Source organism: Phyllostomus discolor, chromosome 9 (genome assembly GCF_004126475.2).
Source record: "Phyllostomus discolor isolate MPI-MPIP mPhyDis1 chromosome 9, mPhyDis1.pri.v3, whole genome shotgun sequence".
Taxonomy (NCBI): Eukaryota; Metazoa; Chordata; class Mammalia; order Chiroptera; family Phyllostomidae; genus Phyllostomus; species Phyllostomus discolor.
This window is the reverse complement of record NC_040911.2, coordinates 47,531,925-47,554,503: the sequence shown is the minus strand read 5'-3', so window position 1 is coordinate 47,554,503 and position 22,579 is coordinate 47,531,925. Positions and strand designations below refer to the sequence as shown.

General features: G+C 39.7%; 1 protein-coding gene across 6 annotated transcripts in view; it reads right to left on the bottom strand.

Annotated features, from left to right (window-relative positions):
• PTPRM (protein tyrosine phosphatase receptor type M) overlaps positions 1-22,579 on the bottom strand; it is an 801,251-nt gene that overhangs the window by 227,787 nt on the left and 550,885 nt on the right. For all 6 annotated transcript variants that reach the window (XM_036009302.1, XM_036009304.1, XM_036009303.1 and 3 more), the window contains one exon: positions 9,722-9,854. In XM_036009302.1, the coding sequence (XP_035865195.1) occupies positions 9,722-9,854 (133 nt within the window). The remainder of the gene's footprint in view (positions 1-9,721; positions 9,855-22,579) is intronic.

Below are 22,579 nucleotides of genomic sequence, written 5' to 3'. Positions count from 1 at the left end.
GGGTTGTGACTTGGTCAACAGGGCAGCACCCATCAGCAAGTCACCTCAGGAAGGCTGGCCACACTGGTGTGGGCCAGTGTCCACCTAGAGCCCACCCCCAAAGATGAACATTGCCAGGGGGCAGCCTAGTGCTCTCTCCTACAGTAGGGGAACTGTCTTAAAAGACTAGAAATATGATTAATGTGAACGGAATTTTAAAAATCTAATGTTAATCTTATGAGGAAAGCACTCTTATAGATGTCCTTACTATCTGAGGCTCATCTGGAGTTCAGAGATTCCAACTTGGATTAGGGAGAGATTCAGGAGTCAATAGCGATCGTTGGCGTAGAAAGCAGGGATGGTCTCTACTTGCAGACTGGAGGAACACATAACCCAAACCACCTGGCAACACCAACACCAGGATAAGTGAAGCTTGGGTCACCATGTATTTCCAAGTAGGAACTACCTATGCTTAAAGGAAACTAAAGGCCAGTTTTGCTGGTTGATAGCATCATAGTACCAAGAACACCTGGGTATGAAGGAAGATTAGTCTATTGTCTTTTCTGGTATGAGACAATATTTATAGCCAGAAACATGTAGGTGATAAAAGAGTTTTAAACTGTCATAATTTACATGTCTTCTGCTTGGTTTATTTTAAACTAGAATTAGGAATCACAAATTGGTCACTAGATACCCATTTTGTGTGGCCAACACACCATTTAAAAACTGATTAGTTGCCAATGATAAAAACCAGACAATTTAATAAAACAAATCAAGGTTCCTTGCTTTCCTGTGTGGGTGGGGACAGGGAGGACAGCGATGTTAGAGTATACCTGACTGAACTGGAACAACACATGCCTTCTCAAGACAGATTCTTCACCAGGGCTTCCCCTTTGCTCAGCCGGATCATCTTTACTGGGATAGTAAAGAGTTCTGATTATGGCGCTTATGATGGCTTTTAGGGACAGAATTCTGAGTCAACCCTAGCCTGACAAATCAGAAAAGAAAAATTTTGACTATTGGGGCAACAAGACTATGCAATCCACAGACATAATTATGATAAAGCAATTCTCAGTAAGATACCCTCAGGCACTCTCAAGTTCCCCTAAATGGGCAATACTGTTTCCCGATGATAGCCATTGATTTAAGAATTTCAGTTAACACTATGTCACTACTTCATTTTTAAGATCATGACATATTTCTGATATTTCCCCCCTCCCTTTGGTAAAGGGTAACGCTGTACCTGACGAGTAGGCACTAATAGCTGACCATTCTCTTTGAGGAATTGCCAGTTCTTCAAAGACTTACTGCTGACTCCAAACCCACAACCTGAAGGCTTTTCGACAAAGCAGGTAGGAAGACAAAGGATATTTCTGATAGCTCCCAATAACTATACACTTACACTAGGCTGTTCAGCATATAGCTTTTCCTGATTTTGTTTCTATTAATATTTTCTTTCTGACAAAAGAACGATGAACTAATGTTTATCATAAATTCTTATCAAACACACACACTCAACAGAAGAATTTTATCCGAGGAGGCAGGGAGAGACCTATTAGCGGTCTGGCTGAGAAATGAGAAGACCTGGATGAATTACAAAGAGCCCTGGAGCAGCCAGGCGTCAGCCTGAACATTTCCACTGTAAAGCACCTGAATGCAAGAGCTGAGAAACTGGATGTTTTAATTTATTTAGGACCAATGCTCACAGCATAAAGAAAATTTCATTCCGAGGCTATTCATTTTTTGAATATAACAATTTTATCTAAATTGATGTTGCTTGTGAAAAACACACAACAGAGTATATAAAAAATTCAAAGAAGTTTTAAAAATAAATGATAATTGAAGTTAATGATCGTTATAAGCATATTTTTCTTCTAACTAAGCTGTATCTGAATTTAACTCATTTAAGCTAGTCTAATATTTCAACTCAAAAACCTAAGGAATACAAACTTTCAAAAATTATACTATTTGAAATAGAGAATCTGTCCACCAGAATTCCTGCACTTCAAAAAAATTAATATGATATCCTACAATATTATAAAATTCATATCTCAAAATAAACAGCCAAAGTAATTTGAAATGCAGTGGTCTAATGTTGCACTGAATGGCTTGTTTAAAGAAGTATCTTTTGTCTTTAGTTATTAAATATATTACACATCTACTCCGGGCAAAGCACTGTATTAGGTGTGGGAAGTTGGGAGTGAAAGATGATTAAAAAGAATCATGTTGCAGCCCTTAACATGCTATAATGTAACAGAAAATACAGGTGGTAGCCAGATAATTCAAGAGCCTGAATGCAAGGAGAGTGTACTGTGAGCTCTGCAATCCGGGGGTAAGTAAGGAAATACCAAATTTCTGGGTCCAAATTGGAATTCTGCTATTCAGACAGGTGCTGATTCATGTCACTTAAGAACATAATTAACTTCAAAAATGACATCCAGTAGGTCTGGTGAAGCATTATTGACTTTTGAAGGTACGCCCTGGGAGGACACTGGGCAAAAATGAGCCCTTCCTGTTCAGGTCAGTAAGTGATTTAATACAGTATTGCATCTTGTAATGTGGAGATCTACCAAAACAAAGTATTCCTCCCTTAATTAACATAGTAGCTCCTGCCCCTTATTTTTAAAATTAATTTTATGTGATTTTCTATAAGTGAACCTAAGTTAAAGATTGCCCATACAATTCCTTGTCTTGTTAAACAGAAATGTAGATTTGCTAGAAGGAAGATCATGATCCTTGACTAGGGAAGTCAGGTACAAATTTGCACATACAGGGTCCGGCACATATAAGGTCCCCTGTTTATCACAAAATCTTTTATTACAATCATGAGCATGTAATTCTGTAAATATCTCACTCAAGCACACCATCTGACATCTTATGTGAAATGTTCAAATTAAAACTAAATTATTACACCCATATTACTACCCTACCAATCACGTTCAAGCAAGTGTTACTTCTGCCGGAAACTATATTTTCCCCCTATAATCTATGTATTTTTCATTAATGTTTTACTCATAATACAAAGCAAAAGTAGTAAGAATTGAAGAAATTATACTGTTACATTTGAATTCCTGGATTCACCAAGTAAGATGACAGGTTTAGACAATGATCCCAAGTAAAACAACATTGCTAATTTTCAGGCCCTGGGCATTTCCCAGTCTACAAACTACAGGACCAGGCAAAAGGAGGTTTACAGTTGTTTGGATGGAAAAATAATACAATAATTAATAAATAATAATACAAGAATAGCCCTGGCTGGTGTTGCTGAGTGGACTGAATGCTGACCTACAAACCAAAAGGTCACCAGTTTGATTCCCAGCCAGGGCACATCCCTGGGTTATGGGCCAGGTTCCCAGTAGGGGGCATGCTACAGGCAACCACACATTGATGTTTCTCTCCTCTCTCTTTCTCCTTCCGTTCCCCTATCTAAAAATAAATAACTAAATAACTAAATAAATAATCTTTAAAATATAAGTAACAGTACATGAATAAACTCTGTTTTGTGTACTCACAACTGTAGGCTGACTGTGCCCCACCCCGTAGCACGTAAAGCCATGTCAACATGAATAGAGGTTTACCCCCTTTAGAGAACAGGAACAGTCCAGGTGGGGCTAAGCTGTGAATGTCGACACACACTATCTGCAGATGTCAAGTGTGGAGAACCACTGATTTCAGTGGTAGATATGCAACCCCCTTAACACCTTTGTACATACTGTTAGACTCAAACTTCAGAGGTAAGAAACACTGAAAGAACATTTTAATAAGTTACGCTAACAGATATAGGATAGAAATTAGCTGTGTTGGAAAGTTAAAGGGCATTAAAAACAGCAATCAGTAGGACAATTGTACTTTGAGTTGGCTGGTGACAGCCCAGCATATTCAGGGCTGGTGCCTGGTCATATGGCAATAGGGTCCATACTCCAGAGGCTCTGGAGGCCTCCTGGAGTTGAGATAGTTGGTGGAGCAGAATCTCAGAGAGGCTCAGGGAGTCCATATAAATGCATGAGACTATTAAGTGCTCTGAAGAGAGGAATGCTGTCCTTTTGTTCTGACCCCAGGAGTCAGACCACTTGCCCCTTACTGGTCTGGGTCTAATGGGTTTTGATACACTGAAGTATATATTTGAGGTGAATGCCAAGGCCATGCTCACTCAGAAAAATGGGGGCTTAGAGGAAGTCCCCAGGGATGGTAGAGGACTTTGGTTTACTTCTCCGCAGAGAATATTTTTCCATATTCCAGCCATCCCCTGGCCTGAGGAGGAGCCGCTGCATCAGGAGCACTGCAGGGTGAGCGTGGCCAAAGAGCAGTTCTCCTTCATGCTTTCAGCCTTAGCACCTTCCCAAGGTATGGCTGCAAGTGATGGGGACAGTGAACTGTCTGACTCCAGGCACCTGTTCCTAGCTGTTCTCATAATTACAGACCTCTGGTCTCGATGGGCAAGGAGAGGTGTACTCACTCTAGAGAAGAAGTTCCTTGTGCTTGCTCCTCTGAGTGTGGAAACAAAGACACTGAGGCATGCATGCAATGGCCACTGAAACTGCAGTCAGCTACAGATCATATATTAAAGTAACATATTATGGATATTAATAACAGAGTTAATATCTGTCAGGGTCAGCATTTCAATGGTAATAACTTGTTTTCATCTCCTAACACTTTTATAGGGTAAATACTATCATTATGCCCAGTACACATGGGGAAAATGAGGGACACAAAACTAAGTACCTTGCCCAAAGTCACACAGCTAGTAAGCTACAGAGCTAGGGTGTGCATGCCAGCACTGGTCTCCAGGGCCCCCTCTCCTACCTCCATGGCTCCCAGACTGTAGCATTTATCTCTGAGGAGGAAGGGAGAGAGCAAAGCTTCCCTTGCCTCACAGTTCACTAGGAAATTTCACAAAGTTCTCTCATTCACTAAACCAGAGAAGAATAGAGTATCTTCACCACTGTAAATTATCAGAAATAAACTTACGAATCCAAACAATGCACAAAATATACATACTTGAAAGGGTTTTAAAAACACCTTTGTAAAGAAGGAAGTGGAAAAACTTTTATTTAGTTAATTCTCCAATGAAAGATTAAAAAGAAGATCAAAACATGCTGGCAGAGTTTCAAGTATTTGCAGACTTACAGCAATAGTAAACTGAGACAAGCTGATGACTACCTGGTGTTTCCTGCTAACGATTACACAGCACTTGAATGTTATGGAGCAACAGGCACCTCTGGGTTTTAAGGAGCGACTAGTGTAGCAAGGTGGTTAACAATCGGACATACATGGATTTATCCTGGACTCTGCATATACTACCTCTGTCACCTTGAACTTCCCAACCCTCAATAATGCCCTTAAGCTATTATTTATCTAAACACCCACTACGTACATGAGTTACCGCATTTAATTTTCCTGCTCCCCTCAGGAATCATAACATTTCACATTTGCAAACTGAGTTCAGAGGGGTTAAGTAACTCACGTAGTGTAGAAGCTGGCATTCTAACCTGGGTTGTAGGATTCCAAAGGCCAAAGGGCTTCCCCTTAGCATTCTCTAATATTTTTCTTCTATAAAATGAAAAAATTGGAGCCTATAGTCCTCACTCTCCTTTTTTAAAAATAAAATCTTTCTTATAAAGAGTTTCCAAAAAACCCTTCATAAAACATAAATAACCCATTAGGTTGAATGCAGAAATGGTGGCTCATGCAGGAGCTAACAGGGTAGCCATATAAAGTCACAGGAGGCCTTAAAGAGGTCAGTTTATTTCACTCACTGCTGTACAACAAACCCATCTTATCATCACCTAGGAAACTGAAAGGCATGAGCTGGTTCATAGATTAGATGACATATCCACATCCATTTGTGTGTACAGATTTCCTGTCTCATTCATGGGTGCCAAAGCCTGAGCTAGACTAGAAAAGTCTAGCATCTGGCTAATATGGACGCATAGTAAGTATACACAGTCTAAATGATAAGGGGACTACAGTGAATGTCAGCTTGCCTCCAGCCACATGCTGCAGGCATCTCTTTGAAAACAGGGATTTCATCAGATTTTCTCTTTTATCCTTTTTGTTTCACAATGTCTTCAGAAATACTTCCTGTTTTCATTGAGATTTTTTTCTTGGAGGTATTAGTGTTGTTTAAATATAATTGAATATTTAATGACATGTGCTGCACTTGCATTTAATGACAAATGCACATCTGTTAAAATATCTTATAGAAAGGAGGTAGAGGTATAGTACTTCAGGACTGAAATAGTTATATTTACCTATAACAAGTGTTCATGCAGTCAGTCAAATAGCTAACATTTTCTATTTTGATCAAGAATGTATATCTCTTTATTTCCATATAGCTATAACTTCTGTAATTCTGTTTAGCACAATGGCTGACAGGAATTTTTACTGTAATTAATATAAATTTTCTCAAACTTCTAAAAGATCTATAAAAATTTGAGAAACAATAGTAAATATAATTAATCAGGATAAAATTGATGGTGTTTGTATGCTAAATTCTATCAAACAGGTTATTGAGATAAATTATTCCTTATGAAAAATGTTGAAAATGCAGGTATTTTAATTTATACAATATATTTAACATTGTATAAAATATGTTAATTATACATGGATGAAACATGATAAATAGGTATCTCCTATTCAGTTTACTTTACATTAGTTTTGAGAAGATCTTGTCATGTCTGGAATTTCTCTTTTATAGTTGTCTCATCCCCTTTCTTTTTTTTAAGAAATATATATATTTAAGATTTTATTTATTTTAGAGAGATGGGGAAGGGAGGGAGAAAGAGAGGGAGTGAAACATCAATGTATGTTTGCCTCTAGCACACCTCATACTGGGGATATGGCCTGCAACCCAGGCATGTGCCCTGACTGGGAATCAAACCAGTGACCCTTTCTTAATACTTGTGGCATCAAAACACTGCACCCTCAAAACAATGCATGTTTTCAGGAAAGAGAAAAGTAATGAGAAATTGCTTTAATTAGAGAATAAAATAATGAATATAAAGGTTTTTAACAATTTTTAAGGAAAAGAAGATTTCAAATTAGCCCAGACAAGGCTCAAATGGATTAATATTCATAAATAAATTAACAACTAGTCATTAACTTGTGACAGGTTTATAAAACATTCTAGCCAAATATAACTGATGGTCATTTCAGTTTTTAGTCATTATTGCCTAGATGTAGAAGAATTCCATGAGTTAGTATGAGTTGAACAGATTTGCCATGTTCCACTACAGGTCTACATTCAGCAACTGTTTCCCACAGAAGACAACACAATCTTAGTTAAGCTGATAACTGAAAATGCCTCCCAATAAAATTTGCTTTTCCTTTTCCCAAGGTCTCAGTCCTGCCTGGCCTGCTGAGAAACACAGACAATAACTACTGACTTTTCCTCAGCAGTACAGACTTCTGATTGTATTTCAAGAAATATTAATGAATTTGTTTCACCCACACTTTCTCTCGGGCCCAGTCTGTCTTTAAGACCAATGGCATATATTTGCACTGGCTGACTCCATGTTGTGGGAAGAAGAAATGAGCCCTTATAGAACAGGAATTAGAAGCTGGATTAGCATTAGGCTCTAACCAGCAAAATGACTAATACTGTTCTGAACCCACACCTGAGGTAAGTCTTTTCCTTCCCTCTATTTCTTTCCCTTTTTTCATTTCCCCATTGCTCCCCACTTTTAACTGAGTGCCTGCTATGTGGCAGTGGGAGAAGTGGCTAAGAGATAAACCACTCATCAACTGATATTCTAGACTTGAACTGACTGAACAAAGAAAGCTGTTGGAAGAGACACTGGGTATGCCTACATAATGAAATACAGAAATACACTGTACTTCTAGAATAGCAAATGTACAGTACTGTCACCATACCCTGCTACGTAATATTTTAAAACTGGGAGGAACTTCAGAGATCATCTAGTGCAAATCTCTCAGTTTGCAAATAAGAGATTTCAGAGATCACATAGTACAAATCTCTTGATTTACAAATAGGGAAATCGAGGCCCAGAGAAATTCAGAATCACAAAGCCAGTTAAAATACAGATCTAGGAATTCCCAGCCTCAATTCAGTGTTCTACTTGGGGATTGGGGGGCAGCTAAAATGGGTGAAGGAGGTCAAAAGGTATAATCTTCTGGCTATGATAAGTCATGGGGATGAGATGTACAGCATGGCGACTTGGGGGAATAATATTGCACTGCGTACCTGAAAATTGCTACAAGAATAGATCTTAGAAGTTCTCCTGACCAGAAGAAATATTTTTGTAACTATGTAATTGGTGACATATTAACTAGATAACCATTTCCCACTGTATGCTTTATACCTGAAACTACAGAATGTTATATGTCAATTATACTTCAATAATAATATATTCCATGTTCCTTGTAACCAAACAACATAGCTTATTACATATCAAAAACACTCCAGAAACTTGTCCATGATTAGTATCATGTTTTAACTATTCTGTTTAAAAATAAAACTTTAAAATATATATTTAAATTTTGGGGGAAAACTCTGAAAAATTTTAAGTTTTAAGAATTTCCATTAAATACAACAGTTATACCACATTACTGTTCAGGTCTGAATCAAAAGTTTTTGTATTTATAGGCATAGTATATTGGCAAATTTGCCTTACGGACAGCATATCCTATATTCCAAAAAAACTAAATACAGAAGTGGCACATACTGTGAGATTATTATCTAGTAAATAATCATGTAAATTTTATGAGTTATTGGTATTTAGTCTAAAGTTGTATTAAGGCCATATGGTACCGTAAATAATATCTTCAAACACATACTTTATCACATAGCCTCCACGGCTGCCTGAGAGACCCAGGTAGAACAACAAATTAACCCGGTAGAACAGACCCTTGGAGGATGAGGTAATGTTTAGCTGAGGTCACAGGGTAACTGCCTTCCCGGTAACACAAAACTCCATTTATTCCCACAGCTTCAAGTAAATGTCTCCAAAATGTTCAGTTTTAGTATGCAAGCATGGGAGGGTCCAGTGATGCTTAGAATTTATATAGAATCGTACTAAAAAACAACTACAACAGTACAGACCACTGGTACTAAAGATAAGATATCTATATAAACATCAAGGTGGGAAGAGATGAAGTACATCCAGGAGAAAAATATATGAGAGGTGAGACAGAAGTAAAATAGAAAATGAAAAACAAAGCTATGTGGAGGGAGAAGGAAATAGAGATAAATAGCCAAAAAAGAAGAAAAAAGGGTAAAGAGGTATGGAGAAGTGAAACGGAAAGCAACAAAATTAAAAACAATAGCAATCAAATGATGGGTGACAGAGAGAGGAAAGGAATAGAGGATGTACAACAAGTGGAAAGGAGCAGCTTCATTATCTTCATTAGCATGGGAAGGACGGCTTCTATCTTGGATCACCAAGAACACCAAATGTATTAGCATGTCAGTAATAAGTCCTAAAAGTGTCCTGGTGAATAAAATGTTTTTAAAGATTCTACAGAACTTTATGCACCGACTTGTGGAAAAACACACAATTTTTGTTATCCTGGATGATTTGCTCTACATTTCATACAAAACAACAACCATTTACTCTAACTTTTATCCCAAAACCTTGAGTGCCATATGATGAGAAAATGCCAACAGAGTCACAGATGTGTCCTGATCATCAAAGCCACTTCAATGATTGAATATTTTCACACACATGAAGCAACTTGGCAACAATGGGTAGAACCGCATCTTTGGCAATAGTGAGGAGCTCACCTTTTCTTCATTACCAACACAACTCCAAGAAATATGATAACGAACAGCAAGATGCCAGCAAGGACTCCAGCAATTTTAACTGTATGGTCTGTTTGTTTCTCAGGTTCTGGGACAGGTTTTGGAGTAGCAGCTCCTAAAGGTGAAAGAAAATGAAAAAGAAAATGGGTGAGTAAGAGAGAATAAAGATGTTACATTAAATTTTTTTTTTGCTGCATGTAAGAGAGCAATAAGACTTATCAGAGTCCACAGACAGACAAGCTTTGACTCTTTCTACAGCTTTCATATGCACTGAAAGGAGTCTAATTGTTCACATTGTTCTTCAATATTTCACTAAATTATAACATGAGTTGGATAGCACACACATAACTGACCCTTTTATACGAGACTCTTTATTATCTCTATTGGCTCCCTGCTCTTCCTGCCATTTTAAAACTTGCTAACACAATAGCTATCCTAAGCTTTTATCCAAATTTGATTTGCTGGAACATTTTCCTCAATTATTTTTTATAAATGAAGCAGTAATTCCATAACATATTAACCCAAACACCTGGAAAAGTGAGATAAGCTCATTTACCATGCATTTTACCAGCAACTGTTTTTTAACACAAGAGATTTTTTCCCCCTGCCTTTGGAAATCTAAATCTAGGTCACATCTGGTAGGCAAAAAGACTCCTTGTAAGCAATTTATACAAAGTAGGAAGCAGCTGATGATCACACTACTGGCACCACATTTAATATCTGTTTAAATGAGATAACCAGAGCCTTAGAGGGGCTGCCGTCTCAGGTCTCTGGCTTTCCCGTTTCCAAAGCGCCGTTTGTCCCGTTTATGGTATAATGTGATGGAATGTCACATCAACGTCTGATGAAATATCCATTTCCTCTGCTAAATGAGCTCAAGATGAAAAATATTAGGAAGGTAGTGTTCAATTCACTAAACAGAATCAATTTTTTAAAAGGGCTTCTACCTTTTTAATCAGAGTGAGACAGTGCTCAGCATCTGAGCCATCACATCACTTGAAAGGAGGAAAACTGTGTTTAAATTTCTCACCTTAAAATTTTCCTCTTGTTTTTTGTTGGCAAAAACATAATTAAAATTGAGTGTTGGTACCACCCCTTTCTATCCTTTCACGCTTCATCTGGTTCTTGTAAAGCTTCACCACCATCATGTCTACAGGTTTATTTTAAGATGAGCCATCTCAGAGAAACAGGGAGCATCAAGCTCTTAACTTTCATCTGTTTCCATTGGGAACAAACTAACAATGTTTTCTTTCCAAAGGCATTCATACTAAGACTGCACAGGTGACTCTGCAGCCTGGACACAGCTGTGGCCGTCACACTGGAGAAGGAGGTCCCACAGAGGGCCTTGATCCCCTGCGTGTTTCCTCCGTGTGCACATTCCAATCAAAGGGACAATTGCAATGGAAGCCATGACGTAAAAACCACACCTTATTAAAACAGACCCTTTGGGATGACCCTTCACAGGTCATTTTTATTTCCGACAACTTCAGGAGGATGTCCTGCTATTTTGTTTGAATGAATATCCCTCACATCAGTGATATTGTCCAGATAAATCTTGAAAATATTAATGTTTACTACTTTTATTGTAATAACATCTTAAGTATACTATTCCAATATGCCACTGGAACATACAACCAAGCAGTAGATTTGGAGGACATTGTCACATTAAATAAATTGCTAGGAAAGTTTTAAAGATAAAGTGCATATGTTATAAAAAATGAATGAAAAGTAAAAAAAAGCAATCTATGTAAAAATAACATATTTCAAATTCACAAAACTGAAGAAAGGCCCAATGTTTCTAATTTTGATTTTTCTAATTAAAAAAATCTTGACTTACAAAATAAAATAAAATTGGCTTTATTTTTCTAAGTGTTGGCATATTGGGAGCAATTCCATATATTTCACTAGTTATAGGTTATAAATTCTCCAAATACATAAATGACACTAAGTTTTTCATAACTAAATTATGCCAGTAAATACAATACTTGGGAAAAATTTTTTCGAAAACCTAGTTTAGCTTTAAAAACTTGAATATAAAACAAGAGCCCTAGCTGGCGGAGCTCAGTGGATTGAGCGCGGGCTGTGAACCAAAGCATCACAGGTTCGATTCCCAGTCAGGGCACACGCCTGGGTTGCAGGCCACAACCCCCAGCAACCGCACATTGATGCCTCCCTCTCTCTCTCTCTCTTTCTCCCTCCCTTCCCTCTCTAAAAATAAGTAAATAAAATCTTAAGAAAAAAAAAAAAAAAGAACATGGTCGGAAACCATGTACTGTAGACACCCAGTCAGAATACGTCCTGATCATGGTCACATGACCAGCGTTTGCTTCTGTGTGTCAGGCACCTAGTGATGCGTTCCCTCAACCTTCCCTGTGCTGTGTAAGGACCAGTGAATGGCCCCGCACCTCTCTGCCTTAGGAAAAGACATCACCCTCTCGGCCTTTCATTTCCCTTAGGAAGCAGGCAAGCACATTGCTATGCAGTCAATGTAACATCAGTATTATATTCTCTAGTACTTAACTTTTCACCTATTTCACATTGCAGGTCAAGAAAACGAAATGTTCTATCTCTGCAGGACACAGTTGCAATGTAATTAGGGTAGGAATCATACAAGATGGGGCGGTCTCAAAAAGGACTAGAAGGGCTGCTTGGCACTGTCTGTGAGCCACCCCACACTTGGCCTGCAACAGGGCGTGGCGACTAGGCCACTGTGATGTGCCTGAAGAAGGGACTGATTCAGATGTCTGGGTTGAGTGCTACTCTGGGGAAGCATGAACCTGCAGGTACATGTGGGATGAAACCAATAATGGCCCTGAGAGAACCTCAGGGAGGTGTGTGCCATTTATTTCAGGTTCACTCTAGACAAACATCATTCCTGTTCTTTGCCTGCTCTGCCCTCCTGCCCTTCCTGACATGGGTATCTTCATGTTCTCTTTCCATAGGATGCTCTTTTCTCCACTTTGTTTCTGTGGAAACATGTGCTAGTGAGCTGTCAGCCAGCCTCAGACAGAGGACGATTTAGTGACAGAATTCAGTTGCAAATGATAGTTTGTTCCCGACCCCTCCAAAAAAAATCTCTCTAAATTTCACAGTATAATTTACAAATTGCTTGGCAAAAGAGTTGTTTTCATAATATTTCCCCCTCTGTCTTCTCATTTTCTTGCCAGGTTTCTAATGGCATGACTTTAATTCTTTTTGGGGGGGTTATATATTGTAATTTCTCATGGAAAGGCATTTTTTCCTTTTCTGCTGTGCATTCTGTTTGCAGTTTACTGCATATTAATTCCATTTAAAGAAAATAAATTCAAATGTATACATTTAACAATAGGCATTATCTAGGTTTAAACATATTTATTAAAGTGATGAATAAACTAAATATCTCCACAAGATTGAGGATGCGAGGCTGCTAAAATTATGGAACATTATCTTCACAGATACCCACTCTACTCACTCATAGTAAAGCTCTGGGTTTTTGGTTTTGTTTTATTTTGATGCTAAGAAAATAAAAAAAAAAGAGTGGTATTCCAGTGAACCTGAACTATTTAAGGTTTCAAATATAACATCTACTGTGAAGAATCTCAAAAAAAATCTGGTTATCCCATAAGTATTTGGTTGGTTTTCAATTTGGCAGGAAACAGTCAGTCTTGGCCTTTTGTTCGATGTTAAATTAAATAACAGCGGCATGCCAGGCTGAGAACATGAGGGGCTCAGCCAGTGGCTTGAGGTTTGAGTACAATCTTGACTACTGAACTGTCTGCCCAAAATGTCCCAGAAAATGTAAGGGTGCAAGCCCAGAAGGCATGAAGCCATCAGTGCAGCCTGGAGCTAGTGACCCTCCTGCCCACAGCATCAGGACAGTCTCACCTTGAGGAGACGGGAAGCCTTCCTAAAGGGAAGGAAGAGGAAGATGAGGAAGCATCAAGAAGCAGCTTGGGTGCTCAGACTCTCTGCTTAAGGGCGACTAGTGCGATGCTGTCCTTGGATATAGGGGAAAATCAGCAATATTCTTCATTTATTCAACAAGTGTTTATTGAATACCCAAATATGTTCCATGAACTCTTAGCAGTATGGCAGTGAACTCATGGGCAAAACAAAAACCTCTGTCCTCACAGAAGTTACATTCTTGTGGGGAAAGACAGACTCAGATGTGAACAAATACCCTAGACAGGATGCAAATGGGTGGTGGGTGCTACAGGGAAACGGGAGCTATGCGGTGGGGACTGTGAGGGCAGGCAGTTGCTACTATGATCTGAGATGGGGATCAATGAGACAACAGACTTGAGCAGAGACCTGAAAGAGGATCGCGAGTGAAACACACTGATACTCAGGAAGGAGCACTCTAGACAGCAGGAAGAAAAAGTCAAAGGTACAAGATGAGACTGTGGAATACTGAGGTGCGACTGGAGTGGAGTAAGCTGGGGAAAGTGGTGGGAGAAGCGTTAGAGTGCAGGGTGCCTCCACAGATCACTAGAAAGACTTTGCTTTTTCTCTGCAGGAGATGGGAGCTGTGGGAAAATTCTGAGTGGAGAAGTGTGTGATCCAGCTTATGTTTTAACAGGATCGCACTGGCAGCAGTGTTCAGAACAGACTGGGTGCAGGGGTCAATAGCAGAAACAGGAATATCAGTTGTGAGGCTATTGCAATAATCCACACAAGAGATGAGGTGCTTTGGGATAAGGCGGTGGCAGTGGAGGGGATAAGACATGAGATAGACCTGAGATACATTTGCCCATGAACTGGATATAGGTATAATATCCAGGTTTCTGGCATGAATAACTAGAAAGATGGAGTTGCCTTTTACTGAAATGTAGAGAACTGAGAAGTAGGTAGAGAAATCAGGAATTTGGTTGGGGACAAGTTATTTTTGAGATATTAGACATTCACAGGAGATAGCAAGTAGGCAGTTGGAAATAAAAGGGAGATATCAAAGTCCAAAGCACATGTTTTGGGGTTGTCAGCAAGAAGATGATATTTAAAGCCATGAGACTGCATGAGGGCCCTTTGGAAGTGAACAGAGAGAGAGAGAGAGAGAGAGAGAGAGAGACTGAGACTGACCTTCATGAGGAGGAGCCAGCAGATGAAAGAAGCTGCCAAACGAGGGAAATCAGTGAGGAGGAAGTCAGTGTGAATACAAAGAGCATCAATATGGAGACTCCAGAAGAATGTGGGGGTAAAAGAACTTCCTTCCTTCCCCCCTTTCTTCTTAAAGATGGAAGAAATTAGGGCATCTCTGAATGCTAATGCTTATGATTCAATAGAGGAGACAGCTGATGATGCAGGAAAGAAAGGAGATAACTGCTGGAGCAATGTTCTTGAAGGGGCAGACAGGAATGGGCCCCGACATAAAAGGATGGGGCTGGCTTCAGTCACAGGACAGATATTTTACCCGGAGGAACAGGAAGGACAAGCACATGGGCACAAAGGCTTGAGAGTGAGTAAATGTGGTGGTCTGGCAGAGGAACATTTGAATGATCTCTTTTGATTGCTCCATTTTCCAGGAGATAAAGCGATCAAGATGTTCAGGTGTGACTGTGGATGAGGGAGGAAGTGTAGGAAACTTGGGGATCCACCCACTGCCCTTGCTCCATTGCTTCTTTGAGTGTTAATCACCACCCCCCAATATGCCTCAAGCATGAGAGACACACTGCATGGTGCCTAGTGAGCTGTGGGTCTGCCTCGACTCAGATCTGACTTCTGCTTTTGTAAAGGATCTCAGATGTTATTTACCATTCTTCAGAGTATAGCACATTCTCTGTTGGCCTATGCAAGGCCTCTCCTTTTCTTATTCTTTTCACTTTAATTTTCTTCCCTTTGTTCTTCAATCCTGCTGCCTGCACCCTTTCCACTCCCCAGTCTTTGTCCTGGGCCCACACTCTATATTGGATATAGGTCCTGGAATATGTATGCATGCAGCCTTGTAAAATAAGTTTTGTATGCTTGTGTTTTTTAAATTACATAGATGACATTCTGTAATAAAGAAAAGAGGAGAAGTTTTGAAATAGCTGCTTAGGACAGTTGGAAAGTGAACCAATGAGGCTGCTGATGAATGGGATGTGCTGGTGACTGATCTTGAATCCTAGAGGACGCAGAAGAAGGGCTTTGAGAGGTGGAGAGAGGAAGGAGATAGGGCTGTTCAGAGTGGTAGTGGGTCAAGGTCTAGGGGAAGAAGGAGAAAGGGGGCACAATGAGATGAACCCTAATTATCTCAAAGCAGATAGTGATGGTTAGATGTAAAGGACGGGGTAGGGACTGTGGGTCTATCCAGGAACATAGGGCTCTAGGGCCCTTTCCTCACTCCTCACAACCAGGCTGAAGAAGGAGAAGAGGAGGGAAAAAGGTGTAAAGAGATATTACTCAGCGTTACAGCCTAAAGGTGAGTGGGGAGTGATCAGTGGTCAAATCAGTGATAGGAGCTTTCCTAGGAAGGACATCTACTCCAGCAATCCTATTCACATGATACAGCTGGTCTTGGTTTTCAGCAGTCTTCAAATTAACAGCTTGTTACTGAGTAGTTTTTAGGCTCAGGGCACTGTAACTAGGTTCCCCAAGAAAATATAAGATAAGTGAGAAGACTTTACACCTCATTCTTCAGTACACAAGACAAGAAGCCACATGAAGTGCATGGAAGAGCTACAGAACCCAACTGGGAAGAGGGAAGAGTGAGACTAGGAAAGGCTCCTTGTCAGAGGTCATAACATGAATGCACTTAAAGGATGGTGAGGACTCCAATAGATGGGTGGGAAGGACGCTTCATGAGCCAAGAGAGGGTGGTAGGAAGCACGAAGAGATCTTTGTGATAATGTTCTTGTTTAGACTGGGGCAGGTGGGGAAGTAGTGGAGAGAGCTCGGGAAACTGAAGCTTTATGGGATGATGGGCATTGCTTGCCAGTTAGAACAGCCTGTACTAGATTTAAGAAATGAGATGTCACAGAAGATAAAGGAACAGTGCCTCGAGAATAAATGGGAATACAAGCCAGGGTCACTGAAGAGAGGAAAGAAGGGGCATTCAGAGAGCTATGGGAAGGCTACTGCTTCTTCTATGCTAGGAGCCTCCAATGTCTCATCTAAGGGAGTGACAGGAACTGAAAGGACAAAAAGGACTCACAGAAGGCACCCCACTGGCTGCACAAAGGTGTGCTCAGGCCTCAGTGTGAGGGGCTGGGTGGATGTCGGTGCCATTTATGGAAATACATGGCCGCCTTCCTGCTGGGGGCAACGTGTTTTGGTTCAATGCTTGAACTGAATCCAAGCAATAAAATACTTCATATCACTGTGTGCAAAACACTTCAGGGGCAAAACAAATACCAAAATACCACTCCTGGTACATGGAGGGAAAGAGAGAAAAAAGTTGGGGACAGCAACCACGGGTCCTGCTGAAAAGAGAAACTAGGAGATTCAAGAAAATGAAATGAGACATAAGAGTAAAGTAGAAAATAAACTGGAAGCTGTGGAAATATATGAAAACATTGTTCTTCCAAGTGTGCCTCCAAGAGTACTGTTCCCAAAAGAAACTGTAAAATTTCATTTAAGGAAGCCTTAGACACAGTGTGAATCTTAATGCAGTGGCGGGTCAAGGGGCGACTCCAAAGGTGAGAAAGAGGAGCCAGGGAAGCAGGGGACAGACAAAAAAACCGAGGCTTAGACACTCTGTAATAGCATTTTTATGACTTTATAGAATAGGGAATTTATTTTCATAGGTTTTTATTTTTTATCTTTTCCAGAGGAAGATTTTTCTTTTTCTTAACAATAGAAACACCCTGGTTTTAAATATTGCTGTGAGACAGTTTGTTCACGTCTTGATGCTTGGAGAATTTGAATTCTTTGCAGTCTGTTTAGGTTTTTCACTTGGACCTTAACATTATACATAATTGTGAAACATCTCTGAAATTTTTCATTTAAATTATGTATCATTGTTTTTCTTCCTGAGAATGCAAGTCAATCACTACTGCTGGAATAATCTACATTCACACTTTATATATTATTTGTAACCTGATTATGCTTTTGAATTTATAATTTTTCCTTTGTCCCTAATTTCCACTGTAGGACACACACGACTTATAAGTAATAATCAGAAACATAATTTTTCACATAAAACTGAGATACTGGATTGTTTGATATATATCATCTCTAAAAAATTAGTCTACTTTTTACTTTTTGTTCTAATTTCATGACAGTTACTGCTCTCCTTTATGGATGTGGCCAACACCCTGTGGGGAAAGCCTTATCACTAACTATCTGGGTGCTAAAAGTTTCAAGAGAATTACGAGTGCTGTTACTATTCTGATGAAATAGCTTTATTTTTTCCATTTGCATTTCTTAAGTCATGGTCAAGTAATAGCATGAAGGAATAACTTGTCAGTAATATGGTATCAACTGTGTTCACCTTTCATAGAAAGTGAATAATTGATAAAGGGAATGGGAGTACATGCTTTTGAGGATGCACCAGTTAACAGTGGACATTTCTAACAGTTTGTCTGGAACTAAGTTGGAAGGCATTAAAATAAAAACTATTGCCCCTCAATTTTTCTTTCAAATTTTGTGCCTTTGGATCATAGTCTAGCTTATGTTTAGATCTTAAAAATCCTTCCTGTGGGAGAAAGAATCACCACAGCTTCCTGAACATAGTAGTAGCTGTTTGTAAAAAACCCTGGTGGCTTTGTCTGCGGCCTGAAATTTGTCATTCACCATCTTATCAAAAAGTAAGTACATACACCTAATAAATTTTGTGCTTGCTAGAAGAATCAGTATTTCTGAGTTTCAAAAAAGCATATTGTAGTCTAGCAAAATGCATGCAGAAGTGTGACGTGTCTCCCAGGCCAATGAGCTACATGCATAGAAGGTGGTCCTTGGAAAAGTACGGAGGATTCCCAGGGTCTTAGGAGAGAGTGGGGCCATATGACCCACTGACTCTCATTTAGTAAACATATAATTTTTCTTCAATGAAATTCTTTAATAAAGAAGACTTATGTTGATTGTGTCATTCTGTTCAATATATTCTAGAACAGAGGTTCTCCAATGAAAGAGACTTTAAGAATCATTTGGAGAGTTTTTGAAATAGCAGAGAGCTGGGTTTACCACTGACCTCAGATCCAGGGTCTGAGGGAAGACCCAGGAATCTATGTATGACACCTTAGGTGATTCCCTACACATTGCAAAGAAAAATCCAACTCAAGAATGATTGCTCATACCGAAATTACAACTAAAATACAGAACCACCATCATTCAGAACTGCCTGAAATTGAACTGAATGGAAGTTTTACAATTAGGAAATTAAAAAAGAAGCCCCACTGATCCCTGGGTGAGTGGCTCAACTGGTTGGAGTGTCATCCTGTACATCAGAAAGTAGCATATTTTATATCCAGTTATAGATAACCTGGCATATACCTAGGTTATGGGTTTGATCCCCATTTGGGACACATACAGTAAGCAACAAATTAATGAATGTTTTTCTCTCACATTAATGTTTCTCTCTCTCTCTCTCCCCCTTTCTCTCTCTTTAAAATAAAATTTTTAAAAATAAATAAATAAAAAAGAAGCCACATTGAGACTGGTAGGAGGGGTGGAGATGCTGAATGGTTCGGTCCCACATCCACATGTGGTGGATAAAGATTGGGAGGGACGTCTTGGCTGAGGAGAGAAGGGTCCCAGGACCCCCAGCCCAGGTCCAGTGCCATGTAGAGAAGTCCTCATAAGTTCTGGGTAAAACCCAGCAAGGATTGTGGCTGAATGAGACCTGGGGCTGCTAGAGACCCAGGCAGTTCCTCTTATAGGGCCTGAGCACTGACTTACTCAGACTCACTCCCTCTGAGTTCCAGCACTGGGACAGCAGCTTGAAAGGCACCTGAAACATACATGGAAGAACTGAATCATCTGGCACTAAGGTGAGAGCTTGGGGTGGGGCAGCTTTTTCCCAGACAGAAGTGCTGACAGAGGCCATTGTTTCTTTGATGAGCCCTCACCCAAAGAGCCAGAGCTAGAAGGCACCCATATCTGAGACTTCATCAACCTAGTTCATACTGTCTGCCCTGCCCTGATGATTCCCTGAGGCTCTGGCCCTACTCAGCTTCTGGGCCCATCCAAGCTGTTTTCAGTGGCTTTTCCATACTAATGGCCCATCTTGGATCATGTCTTAGATTTTCCTAAAATCTCTCACACAAGCAGTACCTATACCATGCCCTGTACCTCCCACTATGTGGCCACAGGCTCAGCACTAGCAGCAGCTGGCCTTGGTTCACAGCTTGGCCTCACCTGGGCACCTCTAAGCCCAGCACAAGTACCAGCCATCTGCAGATCACTTTGTAGCACATGCCAGGTGGGCCTGGGCAGAGCACAGGTGATGGCTGACCTTGGCGTGTACCTCCCAGAAGGCCCCAGAGCCAGCACTGGGCATCTTCCATGTTAAAGCACCATCACCCAACTGCCTCCACAAGCAATACACTCAAGGGGCAGACTTAGCAGGCACTAGAGCCCTGTTGAAATAGATCCTGCTCTGTGGGGTAGGCCCCTGCACAGACGATCCTCCACAGTGGTCAGAGGTTGGTGGTTGTAGCCAGTTGTTGCCACTGATAGGCTCGAGGGTAAATCCCTCCAACTGACACACCAACAGCAATCAGGGCTCAACTACAATAGAAGGGTGTACACAGTCCATATGAGGTGGGTACACCTCAAGTGTCCAGCTGGGGTGATAGGGGAGGATGTGCCACTGGAGGCTTTAGGATATCTACTATATTAGGCCACTCTACCAAGCCTGAGAGACATAGCAACTCCACCTAATAGGGGAAAAAAACAAACAAACACAGAGAGGCTGCCAAAAGGTGAAAACAAACAAATATGGCCCAAATGAAAGAACAGAACAAATCCAAAGTAAGAACTAAATAAAATGGAGTCAAGCAATCTACTAGATGCAGAGTTCAAAAGCCTGGTTATAAGGATCTTAAGTGAACTTAGTAAGAACTTCAACAGCATAAAGAAGGACCAGTCAGAAATGAAGATATACTAACTGAAATAAAGAATGATTTCCATGGAATCAATAGTAGAGGAGATGAAGCTGAGAATCAAGTGAGCAATTTGGAATATAAGGAAGCAAAAACACTCAATCAAAACAGCAAAAAGAATAAAGAATCCAAAAGCAGTTTGGGCAATGGGCATAAGCAGTTTGACTCATGAAGATAGTATGAGAAGCCTCTGGAACAACTTCAAGTGTACCAACATTTGTATCTTGGGGCTACTGGAAGAAGAGAGACAGCAGGAAATTGAAAACCTATTTAAAAAAATAGTGACAGAAAACATCCTTAACTTGGTGAAGAAAACAGACATACAAGACCAGGAAGCACCGAGACTCAAACAAGATGAACCCAACAAGGCCCACACCAATACATATCGTAATTAAAATGCCAAGATTAAAGACAAGGAGAGAACTGTAAAAGTAGCGAGAGAAAAAGCAGTTATCTACAAGGGAGCCAACCATCAGCTGATTTCTCAACAGAAACTTTGCAGGCTAGAAGGGATTGGCAAGAAATATTCAAAGTGAGAAAAAGCAAGGACCTATAACAAAGGTCACAGATAAAGAGATTCTCAGACAAGAAAAGCTAAAGGAATTGATCACCACCAAACCAATAGTATATGAAATGTTAAAGTGTCCTCTTTAAGAAGAAGAAAAAGGTAATGAATATGACCAATAAAATGGCAATAAATACATATCTATCAACAATTAAACCTAAAAAACAAAATAAATGAACAAGTAGAACAGAAACAGACTCATAGACATAGAGAATGTTTTGATGGTTGCCAGATGGAAGGGGGTTTGTGAGGATGGGTGAAAAAGGTGAGGGGATTAAGAAGTACAAATTGGTTGTTATAGAGTAGTCCTGAGGATGTAAATTACAGAGTAGGGAATACAGTCAACAATATTCTAATAATAATGTATGGTGTCAGATGGGTATGAGATTTACTGAGATGATCACTTATTAAGTTACGTAATATCTATAATCACAGGGGTGTACACCTGGAACTAACATAACAATGTATGCCAACTGTAATTGAAAATTTAAAATGATTTAAAAAAGAACCATTGCTCCTAAAAATCTGTGAGAATTTTCTTTCCAGACAATGGCAAATGGAAAAATAATATTTAACTGGGTTCTTGTTTTTAGAACACATTCTGATATATTATTAGTTAGCCAATTTCTTTCACTGCACTATTTTAAAATATCCTTTTACACAAGTGGGAGGCAAACCTGGTAGAATAAAACCCTTGTTTTATAATCCACAATATGTAAAGATTGGAAGATTTATTTAATTGTAAAGGAATTTAAAGCATATTGACCCATTGCCCAGATACCACTAAGTTATATAATAACAAGGCCGACATTTTGAAAGACCTACTTTAGAAGCCAGATATCTTACACAACTTTTATTTAACAGCATTTTATAGATGAGGAGACTGAGGAAGCAGAAGCAGTCAGGATAAGCAGATTTCCTTCTCCGTCAGTGAGAAGGAAAGTGAGGGACTTTTTGCGCTCTGGGACTAGGAGTGCCTGTGAAGACCACTCTTGTTTCAGTGTATCACAACTTTCTCCAGTAATTCAGTAAACTTGGGTGATTACTGTTAAGACTTTGGAAGACCAGGCTCAAGTTTAAAATCATCTTGAACAGCTATAAAGAGGAGATCCTAACCAATCAACCAAACAGAAGTACAGAACAATGCAATAAGGAAATTAAAATCCTGAAAGAAAAATAAGATAGGCATATGAAGACAAAGGACTTCCTGGGCCTAAGTGCAGAAAAGAAAGGCCCGGTGATACAGTCAATGTGATTTGGAAATATAATAATCCTTCCAGG